The sequence below is a fragment of the Salvelinus fontinalis genome, chromosome 35 (assembly GCF_029448725.1).
Source record: "Salvelinus fontinalis isolate EN_2023a chromosome 35, ASM2944872v1, whole genome shotgun sequence".
NCBI classification, from domain to species: Eukaryota; Metazoa; Chordata; class Actinopteri; order Salmoniformes; family Salmonidae; genus Salvelinus; species Salvelinus fontinalis.
The window spans coordinates 41,112,388-41,128,835 of record NC_074699.1 but is presented as its reverse complement, the minus strand read 5'-3'; the positions used below and the strand labels follow the sequence as shown (position 1 = coordinate 41,128,835).

The following is a 16,448-nucleotide window of genomic DNA, read 5'->3' as shown; positions in this document are numbered from 1 at the left end:
TTCCTTTCCACTTCTCTTTATTGACAGAGATATGAAACGTGTCTAAACTCCCCTGGGTGTTTTGAAGTTCATTCCAACGGTAGGCTGGGTGACCTGCAGGTTCGACAGGTTGCCGAAGTCCTAACAGAGGAAAGATTGCAGATTTAGTCAAACAATTCCTCACCTAGCTCTAATGAGCATTACATTGAGGTCCATCATAGGAAGGTAACACTGACTGTGCACAGCAAAGACAGGAAAGCTTTCCAGTGCTCTACTTAGTATTGGGAAAGCTACCAATTACTTGGCAGCAGAAGTTGAGCTACAGTAATACAGAGCAATATTAGACACTATCAGAGAAACAGTGCTTAACTAAAGTAGCTCACATCAAAACTACAGTGTGAATAATAATCTGATAGATGCATTTCTATTGGCCACAGACGATCTTGTAGTGGTGTTAACTCAGCTACAACAGAAAATTCAGAAAAAGTAGTTTTTAGGTCAGTGTGTTTACATTCTGCTCTGTTAAGTTATGCCCAGTGTGAGATAGGAGGCTACATCATTGCTGGATGAAGTTAGAGTACTCAAACCACACATCTCGTTTAGGCAGTGAGATCTGAGAGGGAAGGTTTTGAACATACCAACAGCTTCAGCATCTCCTTGGTGTCGGGATCCACCTCAATGATCTCCTGGTCCAGAGCAGACACCTACAGACACAAAGACCATCAGCTTTACAGTGGATCTCATAGGAACCTATCAGGAGCCAGTGTTCTCAAGATAGATCCGAGCACGAGTGTCTGAAAGATACAGGGTTTGAGAGGGATAGACGGCCCAACAAACACAGGGAAAATCTGTCAGTTCCATCTTCCTGCATTATCAATGACCTGGCAACAACCATGCCACAGCCACTTTCGATACAGGTAGGCACCAAATTACAACCTTATAGATATCATCACAATCAGCAAGGACATTTCTCAAGTTCTGAAGCAAGATGAAGGACCAAACTGCAAGGTAAATCTGAGCCATATATTCAGAGAGTTGGGCCAACTGCTCTTAATTGTAGACATTGTAAGATAGTATTGTTTAAACATCCCTCATGTAATATTATTAAAGCAGAGGCTAACGTGGCTACCATAGAATGTTGTCAATGCATCTTAACGCAGAAATCTAAATGCACGGCTCAGAGGTAAACCACCGAGGAACCCCACTGACCTCTGGGACATAGTTGTCCCTCCTCTCCCTCTCCTCCTCCTGCAGCTTGATGGAGATGCCTCTGACGGGGCCCCTCTGGATACGCTTCATCAGATGGGTCACATACCTAGGGAGGGGACACACATGGGAGAATACAGACCATATAAAAGGGGCATTTTACACAGACAATACAGTGAGATTTGGGCTCATATTTGACTCTATTTATGCGTGGGAAAAGATTTCCTAAATAAAAAAATCACTCTGATTTATGTCCAACAATGACAGAGATAAGCACTTGAGGGTGTACTGTACACAGATGGGTACTCAGAACAGTATAGAGTAGACGGAGGTCAGTAAACCAGCGCATAGATTTAAGCATGTTTTTTATTTAACAATGCAAGTCAGTTAAGAACAAATTCTTATTTACAATGACGGTCTACCAAAAAACAAAGGGATGGGGGCTAGGATTAAAAATAAAAATATAGGACAAAACACACATCACGACAACACTACATAAAGAGACCTAAGACGACAACACAGCTTAACTCCTGGCCTTGAAAACAATACAACATCTGACTCTAATAATCCCTTAATCATAGTTTGACGAGTGACATAACTAAGACCGAGTCCGTAAAACAACCTGAACATGTTTCATGATGTTTGATTAGACAGGGAGGCGTTGCAGTGGTTTACTGACATTGTATCAATCAGCTTTGAAAATGATCGGATGTGAAAAAGACCAATTAGTGGCAAAAAGATCAGAATTGGCTTGCACAAGTGGGCACCGACAGACACTACAATTTGAGCGTCTCTTTCCAATCCCTTTTATTGGTACGTGGCAAAGATCACTGACTATGGTCAACAACCACTAAGTCTACACCTACAGCACAGGGACAGTTCTCAAGCAGATGAGGAATGAGGCACAGGGCCTCATGTTGTCCAGACAACCTCTCACCCCTGAAGCAAGCTGGGTCAATTTATTTGAGAAATAAATTTGAGAAAACAAACAAAACAATGCCACAAACACTCAGATAATCAGAATTTTACCTACTTGTATATTTTCAACAAGAAAAAAGCCAATTTCTGCATGATGGCTCAGGAAGCAAATAACCTACATTGGGATCAGACAATTATTAAATGTGCAACAAGCCCAATATTGAAACACCACTGGTCTACAGTCAGGCCAAATATCTCCGACTTTGACATGGAGACTAGAGGTCAACGGTCATTGAGAATGAACTGAGCACAAGTGTTCAACTATTGAGCCAATACTAGTCCTTTAAATAATAGGACTATACTTTTAACACCTTAAACCGCTGAACAACCAATGTGAACAAATGTACAGGAACACAACACATCTATTACAAAGAGTTCTTCAAAGTAGTTCACAACGAGTATATTATGTTTAAGATATCCATGCAGGAACTGAATCCACAACCTTGACATTGCCAGCGTCACGCTCTAGCTCCAACCAACTAAACCAAGAATAGGAGCTTACCCTTTCTTTACATTATTCTGTCTGTAAGACAAAACAAAAAAAGCCCCTGATTTAACAGACAGGAATGTTGGACGTGGAGCTAAGAAGCCTGCCGTGGTTCAGCAACACAAGCTCCTTGAAGCAACAAAATAGTAAACCTTCATTTGGTCAGACTTGCACCCTTCTAAAAGTACTGAGCGTAGCCGTACTGCACTGGCCTGGTTATGGATACGCCACAGACGCTGGAACCATGCTGGAAACTACAATGTGTTAAGAAAATATCTGAGCAAGCACAGTATGATTTGGGTCAGCACGATCATGTGACAGAGGTATTGAGTGGTCTGAGGCCTGAAAGTGACCCAAGCTTGTATTGGTGCATTCACTCACCCAGAAATCTTGTTGCGCAGCTTCTTGCTGGGGATGATGGCTATCTCCTCACACACCCTCTTGTTGACGTGGAAGTCACTGCCCAGCCGGGTGTAGTACTTCTCAATGATGACCCTGGCGGCCTTTTTTACCGTCTTGGTCCTGACTCGTCCCTGTTGGGAAGACAATCAGCTTGTCAACGGCAGAATCTCACCAGTTTCTTTAGACAATACCTCTAAATTGCCAACATTCTCTCACATATCTGTAATTACTAAGCAATATCACTGCAATTATTCATGTTCACTTGGAATTGTTTCAACCTCTGACAACGTGTAGCTTAATGCAAACTAGCCGCACAAAGCACTACAGGAACAATATTCAACAGAATATGCATAGCTAGTTAGCTAGATGCATAGTGCCAACTGTTTCTTCTTGACAGCAGAGAGCTAGAACTCCTTGAGTGACAAGTAACTGAATTTGACATCAACCAACATTAATTCCTGGCTGGCTAGCAGACCACCACAAGACCATTGACATAAAATAACTTTAGTTAACTACACTGGTCTGGATGGCAAGATAGCTAGCTAAGCAGCTAGTTAACTAATAGCATTTCTAGCTAAACAATCTTAGCTATATCCGGCTAACTCATTCTTACCAGACGCGAGGAACAGCTGAACTACGTACTACACGACCCGTAAACACAACTAGCCAGCTAGTTGATATAGTGGTCCGCTCGATAGCAGACCAGTGACAAGATCTTGTGCTAGCTACCGGCAAGCTAGCTTGCTACATTCACAACATAGCTAGGGAAACGATACAATAAACTGGTAAATAAAATGCAACAAATCACAAATAAATATCTGTGAAAATGTGTCGTATTTGAATTAATAGTTGATATGCTTGTAGACGTGTCTGGAACTGATAAAAGGCAAGGATTGAACAGATTGTGATGTATTCAATTTGGTAAAATACCCACCATGTTGGCTTGGGCTGGCGGAAAAGAACTGGGGAAGTTGTGACCGGAAGTTTATCTACGAAGCAGGAAGAAAATGCTGCAGACATTTGTTTTTGTAGCTTTGCAACACTGCCCGCTACTGGTTGTCTACCTTTGACACACTAAAAACATTTGGTGCATTGAATTTTATACAAAAGGTACTGATCCAGTCCACTTCGTAGTACAATAGGCTCCCGAGTGGCACCTCTAGCATCTCAGTGCTAGAGGTGCTACTACAAGACCCTGTTTCGATTCCGGACAGTATCACAACCGGCCGTTAACGCCAGTCCCATAGGGCGGCGCACGATTGGCACAGCGTCGTCCGGGTTAGGGGAGGATTTGGCAGCGGTAGGACGTCATTGTAAAATAATCATTTGTTCTTAACCGACTTGCCTGGGTTAAATTACATTAAAACAAATTTGATTTAAGATTCACTAAGTGTAACAAGGTATTCTTACTGGTGTGGAAGAAGTAGGCTGGCTATACATTATGTTCAACGTTTTGTCAACACTTATTACGTGAATCACATAAGGTTGTTTCCTCACGTTTAGGCCTACATAGCATGACATTGCAGGAACTTTTGCAAAAATGTATTGTATTAAATTATACAGTTTAGTAGTAATGTATGATCAAGGGTACGGCCCACGAAACCTTGAAAACTGAAGCAGTGCAGCTGCAACCTAGCAGGGAAAAGTCACAGGGAGATCAATTGTGAGTCCTCTCTCCTCGCCTCCTCAAACCCCATTGAAGAAAGTCGGAGGGGATGAACTCTGGCCCGCTCTCATCCAATAGGTTTTAGAGGAGACGAGAGGATGTAAGGATACCCAATTGAGATTCTTCCATAGGTTGAACGTGACCTGAGAAGATGTGACCATAAAAATATCATTTTCTATGGGTGACATGCTTTCTCAGCAATTCTAAGATGGCTCATTATAATGTAATGTGACACTGTACGGGAATAAAAACAGACCCATACTCACAAGAAAAGGTTAAGATTTTTTTTTATTTTTACCAAAAAAAAGGGTGCAAACTTGTGTTTCCCCTTTAAAGCGTGGAGGGAATAAAAAGTGAATTTGTAAGGATACATGTGATACGTCTCACATGAATCCCTAGGAAAATAGGCCTTTCAGATAAAAAGTCTGGTCATTTATCTTTCTGTACTTAAAAATTAAATTATAATAAAAAGAAAGAAATCAAAAGATGGGTCCTTCATTCATGAAGCCCTTAACTAGGGTAAACCATTCAAATAGATTTGAAGTAACATTCATATTTCAACACAATATTCATAATACAGTTGTAGGATTCATTTCTTAAATCATAGCTTTGAAAATAATTGCCAGAGCAAGAGTAGGGGGATAAACTTGTGGTACTGTACAATTCTACTTTCCACAGTTTGAAAGAAAAAACATCTTTATATTCTTTAACAGAATCCAACTGACAAAAACAAAAAAATATATAATGGTGAACTCTGTAAAACTTAAAAGAATTAAAACATTGCAGTCATGTGTCACACCCAACTTCTCTCCCAGGCATATTATACAACCAACCCAAGACAACTCTACAGTACAACGACAGGAAGAAAGTGCCAGAGAACCCCCCTCCCCCCAAAAAAGACTCGCCATCTCTTTCCATTCATTCTCCTCTACGCTGCTATAAGGATTTACATGCCATTTGGACATGCAGGAAATAAAATGGTGATTAACACAAGACACAAGTCAATTGAAAGCAATGAGGTCTGACTGACAGGCAAGGTGTAGTACTGTATAAGCAATGACACCTGAAATTGGAATGTGCTCTGGGTAGGACTTATCAAGCCAATGGGAGGACTTTGTAGAGCTCCATTATGGCCAGAGAGAATAACTTTGTACAGGTGGCTTAGCTTCATACATCCACCCCAGGAAGCCTTGCCATTAAAACAGGCAGACATCTGCTCCAGATAAGCCATGCAAATACACACTATAGCAAATATCCCTCATTCTAGACAGGCCGTGGAAAGGCTTGAGGAAACTAGAATGCACATATCAATTTGTAGTATTCATGTTGATCAGCTGTAAAGCCAAAATTGCAGGAAGGAAATGAATTTCAACAGTGATACAACACCTGCATTAAGACCCCTGTTAACAGTAGGATACAGATACATCAAAGTATACAAGTGACGTTCCACTCCAAAATAAAACGGTCCTCTGAAATGGAAATGTACGGTTGAGGAGTGAAAGTTAATTAAAACAATTAGTAATTGACAAGTGGTTCAATAATTATGGTATTACTCTCAACCACCTTAAGAACACAATATAGACTTTAAATCGCAAAGTTCTCTTTCAACATTACAGGTGGGTGAAACAAATATAAAAAAAGGGCAGTGGGACACGAGGTGGAATTCCATCAGAGTTCTAGTTGAAACTTTCCTGGCACAGGTGACGGCGGCGGATAGTAGTCCATAGGATGGCATTAGGAACAGAAGGGACCATTCAAGGCCATTCTCTGGATGTCTGTCTCACTTGATTCAACAATACCTTACACTTTCAAAGTGAACTGGTATGTCACAGTGTAACTGTAATGGCTAGTCTACTGTGGGTCAATTAAAAGTAGTGCTTCTCAAAACATCCTCAGAAGACAGCCAGAGGATGCACATTATTGTTCCAGCCCTGCACTAACACACAATGACTCCAATATTCACAGAGTTAGTGATTGGCTGACTGAGGTGTTATCGCTGGGCTACAACACCCCACCCCGAGAAGACTGAGCAACACTGGATTGAAGTCCTGACAGAAAAGCCTTCATACACCCAGCAGGTGGAGCCATTCTGCTGACATGCTTGACATGAACCCCTGACCCTGTTGTGCAGCAGCGACTGATGTCCCTGAACAACAGAATGCCAATCCAACCCTAGGCTAAACCACGAACCCAGAGATATCCAACAGAGGCAAGCTGGACAGCAATGCCAAATCCCTCCCTCAAAACACCCATTCAAGAGGCACTATGAGGAATACCCGTCATTCAAAGACACCTTTTCCTCACCAGTCGTACTGACCTCTAAAATGTAAAAGACAACAGAAGTCCAATAGATGTATCATATTCAGGTACTCTCAACACAATAACTTAAACCCCAGAGGAACTAGTTCAAGTCACAATGGTGGGAAAAAAGAAAACATAAAAATATACAATATCATTATGTACATACAAGCATGCCTGCTCATAGAGGTCTGTTGAGCCGGTTGGCGTCCCCTCAGGCATTGTGCCTCCATATGGGACGACCAACCTGGGTCATGTTCAGCAGGGAGAAAAAAAGTTTCCAAAACGGAGGAGGTACTACCTGACCTTGTACAATAACACAGTTTATTGATTACAGTTGCAAAACGTTTGGCAACAGTGTGCCCTACTGAACACAACCATGGTCACCAGGACATCAGTATCCAACACCCCACCAGGAGGCGACATCACATCATACATTAATGTCTAGGGTGTGTATGTCTGTGTGGGTTTACATACGTCATGGCACAGGGGTTAAACAAGGAGGGGGGGGGGGGGGGGGGGTTAAAGCCAGAATTGTTTAAGTGTATTGTTAGAACAGAACTAGCACACAAGGCCGCTACAATTAAGTATATTGAGCACATCCATCAATACAGTACGGGGAAAGCAAGGTCTTAGGTCAATAACAGTGGGTCAACAAATGTAGTGCAGTCAAAAGTCTAGCTTTTTGTCCCTCTGTCCGTTTCTCATACTTCATGGCTATTTGAAAGAGAAAAATACATTTGCTCACATTTGAAATTCACATTAGCTATATATTTAACAAAAAATCTACATAATTACATAAAACCCAAAAGTCACTCCTATGGAATTAATGCTGTGAAGAGGATAGGCATGGTGACATTGTCGACGTCCAGTTTGTTGGTTCAAGGCAATCCTCCATGACACTTGCAAGGAAAAACAAAGGGATATTGAAAAAAACACCATATAGACAGATTTTCACCAGGTACTACTTCTTAATATCATTTTGAGGCAATCCCATGTTTTCCATTTGGGACTTGGCATTTGGGATCAATCATCATTAATGGTCTCACAGATGATGCTTTGCAGCACAGGGCAAATACACTGGAAACAGAGGGGCAGAAAATGTGAAAGAGCATTCCCCCAAAGACACAGAACATGAGATCATTGTAAGAGACCAGGGGCTTACACAGTGTGTTGCACCGTTATGAACATTGCAGATAAGAGACTGAACGCACAAAGCTGACATGGCACTAAAATTTACATGACGGTTCACTGACAAACATCCAAATTAACCTTAAGTGTTGCCCCTAGTCGACATTATTTCTGAACCACCTATTCTACAGATACTGTACCACCAGTGGGGAACTGAACTCCACATTGGGTGGTATGTTATGTCATTACATTAAGCAGGGACCATAGATATCCTCTCAGTATGGAGAGCCTGGCCTCTTGTGTCACCCTCTCCTGGCTCTGTGGGGTGCTGGTTTGTTTAAGGCATTGGACAGTAGCAGTAAAGACGACACTCAAGCCACCACCTCCCTCTCTTCTCTCCTTAGCGTGCAGTGTGAAGGAAAGCCCACTCGGTTGCTACCATGTGGACATTGTTACGCTGAAGTCCAAAGCGTTTATAGAAGTGTATCAGTGCCAACTGATATTGGTCCATTATTTACATGTAGTCAGTCAGTAGCCAACAAGCTTTCCTCTCCCAGGACTTGTCCCATCTACTAAATTCTCACATAGACATTTAACTTCCCGCCCATACATTCAGTGTGTGTTTATGAAAGAGCAGGAGGCTGACAGACAGTCTGTTGTGTTTCCATTGTCCAGCTCATCAATCAAGCTTAAACTAATTGCAAAAGCCAAGATCCCAATCCCGGCAACAACGGGGCCCGCCAAATATTCCCAAGCATCGTGGAGGAAAAACGACTCAATTCAAAAAGGAATTCCCATCGACAAACAGCCACACTTGTTTGTGTTTGTGTGTATGTGTGTGTGCGCGCACATCGCCTCTCATCACTCTCCCGTGGTCTTCTTCGTTGGTCTGAATGGGACTTCATTGATTTTCTCGATTAAGAACCTTATCGAGCAAGACTTTGAGCGATCTAGGCGTGCTGCTGATCATTTGTGTCGCGGGGTGTTCTTCTTCCGTTTTCTTTTGAAGAAGCAACAGCACCTTTAGATGGGGAGAGAGACTGGTTAGAGGCAAGCCAAAACCGGATACAATGACTGGGTCATGTCCATTAGGCACCAAACGGAAGAAAACAGACTAAAGCAGTGATGGGTCTAACCTAAACTTGTCCAAAACTTTGTTTTAAAACATGCCCGAATGAACACCACCCTGGTAAACTGTTAAAGTGAGAAGTAATTTCATTTCAACATCTAGAGGACAAGAGAAGAAATGTGTTACACACTAGCTGTGTTTACACAGGCAGCCCAATTCTGATCTTTTGCCCAATTATTGGAAAAATATCTGATCTGATTGGTCAAAAGACCAATTAGTGGTAAAAGATCAGAATTGGGCTACCTGTGTAAAGGCAGCCAATGACCATCAGTGTACACAGATTATACTGGCCTCAAGGGTTAGCAACAATAGCCAGGTCCCATGCCTGTATGTGCCGTCTTCTGACTAGCCTTGCCATGCCTGTAGGTGCTGTCTGTCTTCTGACTAGCCTTGCCATGCCTGTATGTGCTGTCTTCTGACTAGCCTTACCATGCCTGTATGTGCTGTCTTCTGACTAGCCTTGCCATGCCTGTATGTGCTGTCTTCTGACTAGCCTTGCCATGCCTGTATGTGCTGTCTTCTGACTAGCCTTGCCTGAATGGAACACTGGAAATGGCATCGCTAGACAGAGGAACTGACCTGAAGCCAGGTTACAAGAACATAGATGAGTAAATGGATGCCATGAGATGTTAATTTGTTAGATCCGTTCCTTCTAACCAACATCAGAACATCTCTAGGAATAGAATCAACATGAAGAGACTGACTCGGGGCATTAGAATAAATAAGAACTACGGTGATGGTAGAAGAAAAACACATTATGCCAAGATCCCTGACAGAGTGGAGTCAAAACAGTTCTAAGAAGAACCTACAGAGGGCATCTGAGGTAAAATGACAAGTGTGTTTAGTACAGTGGTGTGATTAACAACAGTGGTGGAGACAGAGCACAGGACAGAGTGAGCCTAATGAGATGATTATTACAGCATGCAGCGAGTGGCCATAGGTCAGCCACTGCTCTACAAACAACACAGTGACTGGCTACAAAGAAAAAACAAGGATGTCTTTTTAAAAAGGCACAGCGTTGAGATGAACCCTAAGGAAGTCATTTGCTATTCTCAGGTGCTCTGTCAGTAGGTTTTAGTAAATATTTAAGGTGCCCTGTCAGTAGGTTTTAGTAAATATTTAAGGTGCCCTGTCAGTAGGTTTTAGTAGATATTAAAAAAAGGTGCCCTGCTAGCTACTAGGTTTTAGTAAATATTTAAGGTGCCCTGCTAGCTACTAGGTTTTAGTAAATATTAAACAAGTTGCCCTGCTAGCTAGTAGGTTTTAGTAAATATTAAACAAGTTGCCCTGCTAGCTAGTAGGTTTTAGTAAATATTAAACAAGTTGCCCTGCTAGCTAGTAGGTTTTAGTAAATATTAAACAAGTTGCCCTGCTAGCTAGTAGGTTTTAGTAAATATTTAAGGTGCCCTGCTAGCTACTAGGTTTTAGTAAATATTTAAGGTGCCCTGCTAGCTACTAGGTTTTAGTAAATATTTAAAAAAGGTGCCCTGCTAGCTACTAGGTTTTAGTAAATATTTAAAAAAGGTGCCCTGCTAGCTACTAGGTTTTAGTAAATATTAAAAAAGGTGCCCTGCTAGCTAGTAGGTTTTAGTAAATATTAAACAAGTTGCCCTGCTAGCTAGTAGGTTTTAGAAAATATTAAAAAAGGTGCCCTGCTAGCTAGTAGGTTTTAGAAAATATTAAAAAAGGTGCCCTGCTAGCTAGTAGGTTTTAGAAAATATTAAAAAAGGTGCCCTGCTAGCTAGTAGGTTTTAGTAAATATTAAACAAGTTGCCCTGCTAGCTAGTAGGTTTTAGTAAATATTAAACAAGTTGCCCTGCTAGCTAGTAGGTTTTAGTAAATATTTAAGGTGCCCTGCTAACTAGTAGGTTTTAGTAAATATTAAAAAGGTGCTCTGCTAGCTAGTAGGTTTTAGTAAATATTTAAGGCTGCCTCCATAATAGAAAACAAGGAATTGACAGCATTTCCAAATATATATATATAAGAACTCAATAGCCTATATTAAAGTCAATGTATGAGAAGCACAGTTTTATTTAAAGAATGATACCATTAGATATTACCTAACCCATAGATTTGCATGAAAATGATTTTTATAACCCACTGGCCTATATCAGTTGTGAACATATGGATCACTCTTTTTAATCTGTTTTTCACAGTATAAGAGCAGGGTCCCTTCACAGTGTGTACTAGTCAACTACACTAGCAGCCTAGGCTGGTCCACTCCCTGTCCTGTCCCATGGGTATGGTATGGACTAGGAGAGAGGGACTCACCACAGGTTGAGCATTTTCACGCAGCTACAGAGAAGAAAGAGTGTAGAGAGAAAAGACAGATTAATACAGCAGTCGATGGGACAGACCATGCCACACACACAACATACACAAGTGGACACAGGGGGCAGGGTTCAAAAGGTTGAAGACTCAATGGCTCCGACTCTTAGGTTCTAGAGCTAACTACACCTGTTTAGTTCGAAGGACACTATTCAACTGATGTATAACCTCACTCTACTTCAACATACTGTATCACGGACGCTCATTACCACAAGCAAGACTTCCAAAATCCTTTCGGAACGGATGTAGAAAGGATTACCAGAGAGTGAGGGAGGGAAGGAGAGAAACAACAAGAGAAAAATAGAGCTTTACGCCTCATTGCTATGGAAACCCTGTTGTCACATTAATTGAACTGTCTTCTGGGGCCCTGGCTTTCAATGCAATGGGATCATATCAAAGAGGAAGTGTATTGATGACGGGAAAATCAAAGGGCCAGCGGAAAACATATCAAAAGGGTATATGAATGAACAAGTGGGAGACAAATCAATCACCTAACAATTTCAAACATATTTTATAAAGCCCTTTATGTCAACAATGCCAAAGAGCAAGCAATGGAGACGCACGGTGGCTAGGAAAAACTCCCTAGAAAGGCAGGAACCTAGGAAGAAACCTAGAGAGGAACCAGGCTGGGGGACAACAGACACTGGTGGATTAGATTATATCGAAGGACAAAACACTCAATGTTGTCATTCACTATGCTGTGTATGTTACAGGTATTTCATTCACCAAAAATGTCAGTAGGTCCATCTAATTTTGGGTAATGATATTACATGATGATATTACATGATATGCACCGAGTTTTGATATGCTCATTGCATTCTATGAGTTTTCATTTGTTCTTCTCTTGCTGCACTGAGCTTATGAGAAGTGAGAGGATATCTGATGGGGGGGGGGGGGGGGGGGGGGATAAAGGAGCAGTCCCAACCTTACCAAAACAAAGGATTGTAACAGGGACACGCAGGACACAGGCTTAGAAAGTACACAACCAGGAAGCAACACACACAGAGGGGACAGTGTAAGGAGAGGTAAAGCAGAGGGAGTAGGAGAGAGAGATGGAGGAGGAGGAGAGGTAAAGCAGAGGAGGAGGAGAGGTAAAGCAGAGGAGGAGGAGAGGTAAAGCAGAGGAGGAGGAAAGGTAAAGCAGAGGAGGAGGAGAGGTAAAGCAGAGGAGGAGGAGAGGTAAAGCAGAGGAGGAGGAGAGGTAAAGCAGAGGAGGAGGAGAGGTAAAGCAGAGGAGGAGGAGAGGTAAAGCAGAGGAGGAAAGAGAGAGACAGAGAGAGACAGACATAGAGAGACAGAGACAGAGACAGAGAGAGAGATGGAGGAGGAGAGGTGAAGCAGGGGGAGTAGGAGAGAGAGATGAGGGGTGAGCTGATACATACTTGGCCTCATCCACCACCTCCACCTCAGCCTGGACTGTGATTGGTGCGTTGGAGTGGGTTGCCAGAGGGTCATCGGCATTCAGCTCCCCATTGGTTGAACTGACCACCTGTGGCACACGGAGAGAGGGTTGATTCAGGTGGAGTCAATGACCGTTTCCACAACTTCACCGCTCAAAAACAGTGCCAGTCCATGACGCACACACACACACACACACACACACACACACACACACACACACACACACACACACACACACACACACACACACACACACACAATGTATACTGCAAGTAATACCATCTATTGTGTTCTGCATCAAAATCGTATTTATTGAAATATTATCAAGCTTTGTCAAGCAGTTTTAGCTTTTCACATTTTAAAGAAATATATATACTTTTCAATCTTAAATTAACCTCTGCAAATATTTATCAAGAGGTGTGAGTAAAATGTACGGCATAAATGTATTACACCAGCCATTAAATCACACTATACTGAAGCCCTAAAATGCAGGGGCATTATTTGATGAAGATTTACCCTATTTAGGATTTATTTAATCAAAAACATGCATTGCTAAACCAAGTCAACTCAACCTGCATTATCACAGCACCAAACCCAACAAGGATCAATCTGGTTGTATAATGTCAGTTTGTCATGGTTATTAGGTCATTTAGTCATTTCATCTGAGCTCCTAGAGTGTGGCTCTCCTTATCTTTTTCAAGTGTTCTACTCCACCAGCAAGCCAGCACCTCGCCTAATGAACAGGCGTTCTACTCCGCCAGCCAGCCAGCACCTCGCCTAATAAACAGGCGTTCTACTCCGCCAGCCAGCCAGCACCTCGCCTAATAAACAGGCGTTCTACTCCGCCAGCCAGCCAGCACCTCGCCTAATAAACGGGCGTTCTACTCCGCCAGCCAGCACCTCGCCTAATAAACGGGCGTTCTACTCCGCCAGCCAGCACCTCGCCTAATAAACGGGCGTCCTGCCAGCCAGCACCTCGCCTAATAAACGGGCGTCCTGCCAGCCAGCACCTCGCCTAATAAACGGGCGTCCTGCCAGCCAGCACCTCGCCTAATAAACGGGCGTTCTGCCAGCCAGCACCTCGCCTAATAAACGGGCGTTCTGCCAGCCAGCACCTCGCCTAATAAACGGGCGTTCTGCCAGCCAGCACCTCGCCTAATACACGGGCGTTCTGCCAGCCAGCACCTCGCCTAATAAACGGGCGTTCTGCCAGCCAGCACCTCGCCTAATAAACGGGCGTTCTGCCAGCCAGCACCTCGCCTAATAAACGGGCGTTCTGCCAGCCAGCACCTCGCCTAATAAACGGGCGTTCTGCCAGCCAGCACCTCGCCTAATAAACGGGCGTTCTGCCAGCCAGCACCTCGCCTAATAAACGGGCGTTCTGCCAGCCAGCACCTCGCCTAATAAACGGGCGTTCTGCCAGCCAGCACCTCGCCTAATAAACGGGCGTTCTGCCAGCCAGCACCTCGCCTAATAAACGGGCGTTCTGCCAGCCAGCACCTCGCCTAATAAACGGGCGTTCTGCCAGCCAGCACCTCGCCTAATAAACGGGCGTTCTGCCAGCCAGCACCTCGCCTAATAAACGGGCGTTCTGCCAGCCAGCACCTCGCCTAATAAACGGGCGTTCTGCCAGCCAGCACCTCGCCTAATAAACGGGCGTTCTGCCAGCCAGCACCTCGCCTAATAAACGGGCGTTCTGCCAGCCAGCACCTCGCCTAATAAACGGGCGTTCTGCCAGCCAGCACCTCGCCTAATAAACGGGCGTTCTGCCAGCCAGCACCTCGCCTAATAAACGGGCGTTCTGCCAGCCAGCACCTCGCCTAATAAACGGGCGTTCTGCCAGCCAGCACCTCGCCTAATAAACGGGCGTTCTGCCAGCCAGCACCTCGCCTAATAAACGGGCGTTCTGCCAGCCAGCACCTCGCCTAATAAACGGGCGTTCTGCCAGCCAGCACCTCGCCTAATAAACGGGCGTTCTGCCAGCCAGCACCTCGCCTAATAAACGGGCGTTCTGCCAGCCAGCACCTCGCCTAATAAACGGGCGTTCTGCCAGCCAGCACCTCGCCTAATAAACGGGCGTTCTGCCAGCCAGCACCTCGCCTAATAAACGGGCGTTCTGCCAGCCAGCACCTCGCCTAATAAACGGGCGTTCTGCCAGCCAGCACCTCGCCTAATAAACGGGCGTTCTGCCAGCCAGCACCTCGCCTAATAAACGGGCGTTCTGCCAGCCAGCACCTCGCCTAATAAACGGGCGTTCTGCCAGCCAGCACCTCGCCTAATAAACGGGCGTTCTGCCAGCCAGCACCTCGCCTAATAAACGGGCGTTCTGCCAGCCAGCACCTCGCCTAATAAACGGGCGTTCTGCCAGCCAGCACCTCGCCTAATAAACGGGCGTTCTGCCAGCCAGCACCTCGCCTAATAAACGGGCGTTCTGCCAGCCAGCACCTCGCCTAATAAACGGGCGTTCAGCCAGCCAGCACCTCGCCTAATAAACGGGCGTTCTGCCAGCCAGCACCTCGCCTAATAAACGGGCGTTCTGCCAGCCAGCACCTCGCCTAATAAACGGGCGTTCTGCCAGCCAGCACCTCGCCTAATAAACGGGCGTTCTGCCAGCCAGCACCTCGCCTAATAAACGGGCGTTCTGCCAGCCAGCACCTCGCCTAATAAACGGGCGTTCTGCCAGCCAGCACCTCGCCTAATAAACGGGCGTTCTGCCAGCCAGCACCTCGCCTAATAAACGGGCGTTCTGCCAGCCAGCACCTCGCCTAATAAACGGGCGTTCTACTCTGCCAGCCAGCACCTCGCCTAATAATCGGGCGTTCTACTCTGCCAGCCAGCACCTCGCCTAATAATCGGGCGTTCTACTCTGCCAGCCAGCACCTCGCCTAATAATCGGGCGTTCTACTCTGCCAGCCAGCACCTCGCCTAATAAACGGGCGTTCTACTCTGCCAGCCAGCACCTCGCCTAATAAACGGGCGTTCTACTCTGCCAGCCAGCACCTCGCCTAATAAACAGGCGTTCTACTCTGCCGGCCAGCACCTCGCCTAATAAACGGGCGTTCTACTCTGCCGGCCAGCACCTCGCCTAATAAACGGGCGTTCTACTCTGCCGGCCAGCACCTCGCCTAATAAACAGGCGTTCTACTCTGCCGGCCAGCACCTCGCCTAATAAACAGGCGTTCTACTCTGCCGGCCAGCACCTCGCCTAATAAACAGGCGTTCTACTCTGCTAGCCAGCACCTCGCCTAATAAACAGGCGTTCTACTCTGCTCGCCAGCACCTCGCCTAATAAACAGGCGTTCTACTCTGCTAGCCAGCACCTCGCCTAATAAACAGGTGTTCTACTCTGCTAGCCAGCACCTCGCCTAATAAACAGGTGTTCTACTCTGCTAGCCAGCACCTCGCCTAATAAACAGGTGTTCTACTCTGCTAGCCAGCACCTC

The 16,448-nt window shown here is 44.8% G+C and overlaps 2 protein-coding genes and 1 non-coding gene across 6 annotated transcripts in view; all 3 read right to left on the bottom strand.

Annotated features, from left to right (window-relative positions):
- On the bottom strand, positions 1 to 4,057 carry LOC129834878 (40S ribosomal protein S17-like). The gene is made up of 5 exons (XM_055900235.1): positions 3,987 to 4,057; positions 3,032 to 3,183; positions 1,189 to 1,294; positions 618 to 683; positions 1 to 120 (listed from the first exon to the last, which is right to left on the bottom strand). Exons 1-5 carry the CDS (start codon positions 3,987 to 3,989, stop codon positions 43 to 45), a joined length of 405 nt encoding a protein of 134 aa, XP_055756210.1. The 5' UTR covers positions 3,990 to 4,057; the 3' UTR covers positions 1 to 42.
- LOC129834991 (small nucleolar RNA SNORA71) lies at positions 771 to 898 on the bottom strand. The gene has a single exon (XR_008756346.1). It is a non-coding gene; the product is annotated as a small nucleolar RNA SNORA71 (small nucleolar RNA).
- Positions 4,058 to 4,988: 931 nt separating the features above from the next.
- Positions 4,989 to 16,448, bottom strand: part of LOC129834877 (casein kinase I) — a 46,974-nt gene continuing 35,514 nt past the window's right edge. For 2 of the 4 annotated variants that reach the window (XM_055900233.1, XM_055900230.1), the window contains 3 exons: positions 12,987 to 13,093; positions 11,548 to 11,571; positions 4,989 to 9,168 (listed from right to left, as the gene is read on the bottom strand). In XM_055900233.1, coding sequence (XP_055756208.1) covers positions 9,114 to 9,168; positions 11,548 to 11,571; positions 12,987 to 13,093 — 186 coding nt within the window. In that variant the 3' untranslated portion in view covers positions 4,989 to 9,113. The remainder of the gene's footprint in view (positions 9,169 to 11,547; positions 11,572 to 12,986; positions 13,094 to 16,448) is intronic. The other 2 variants (XM_055900231.1, XM_055900234.1) reach the window with 1 other exon arrangement.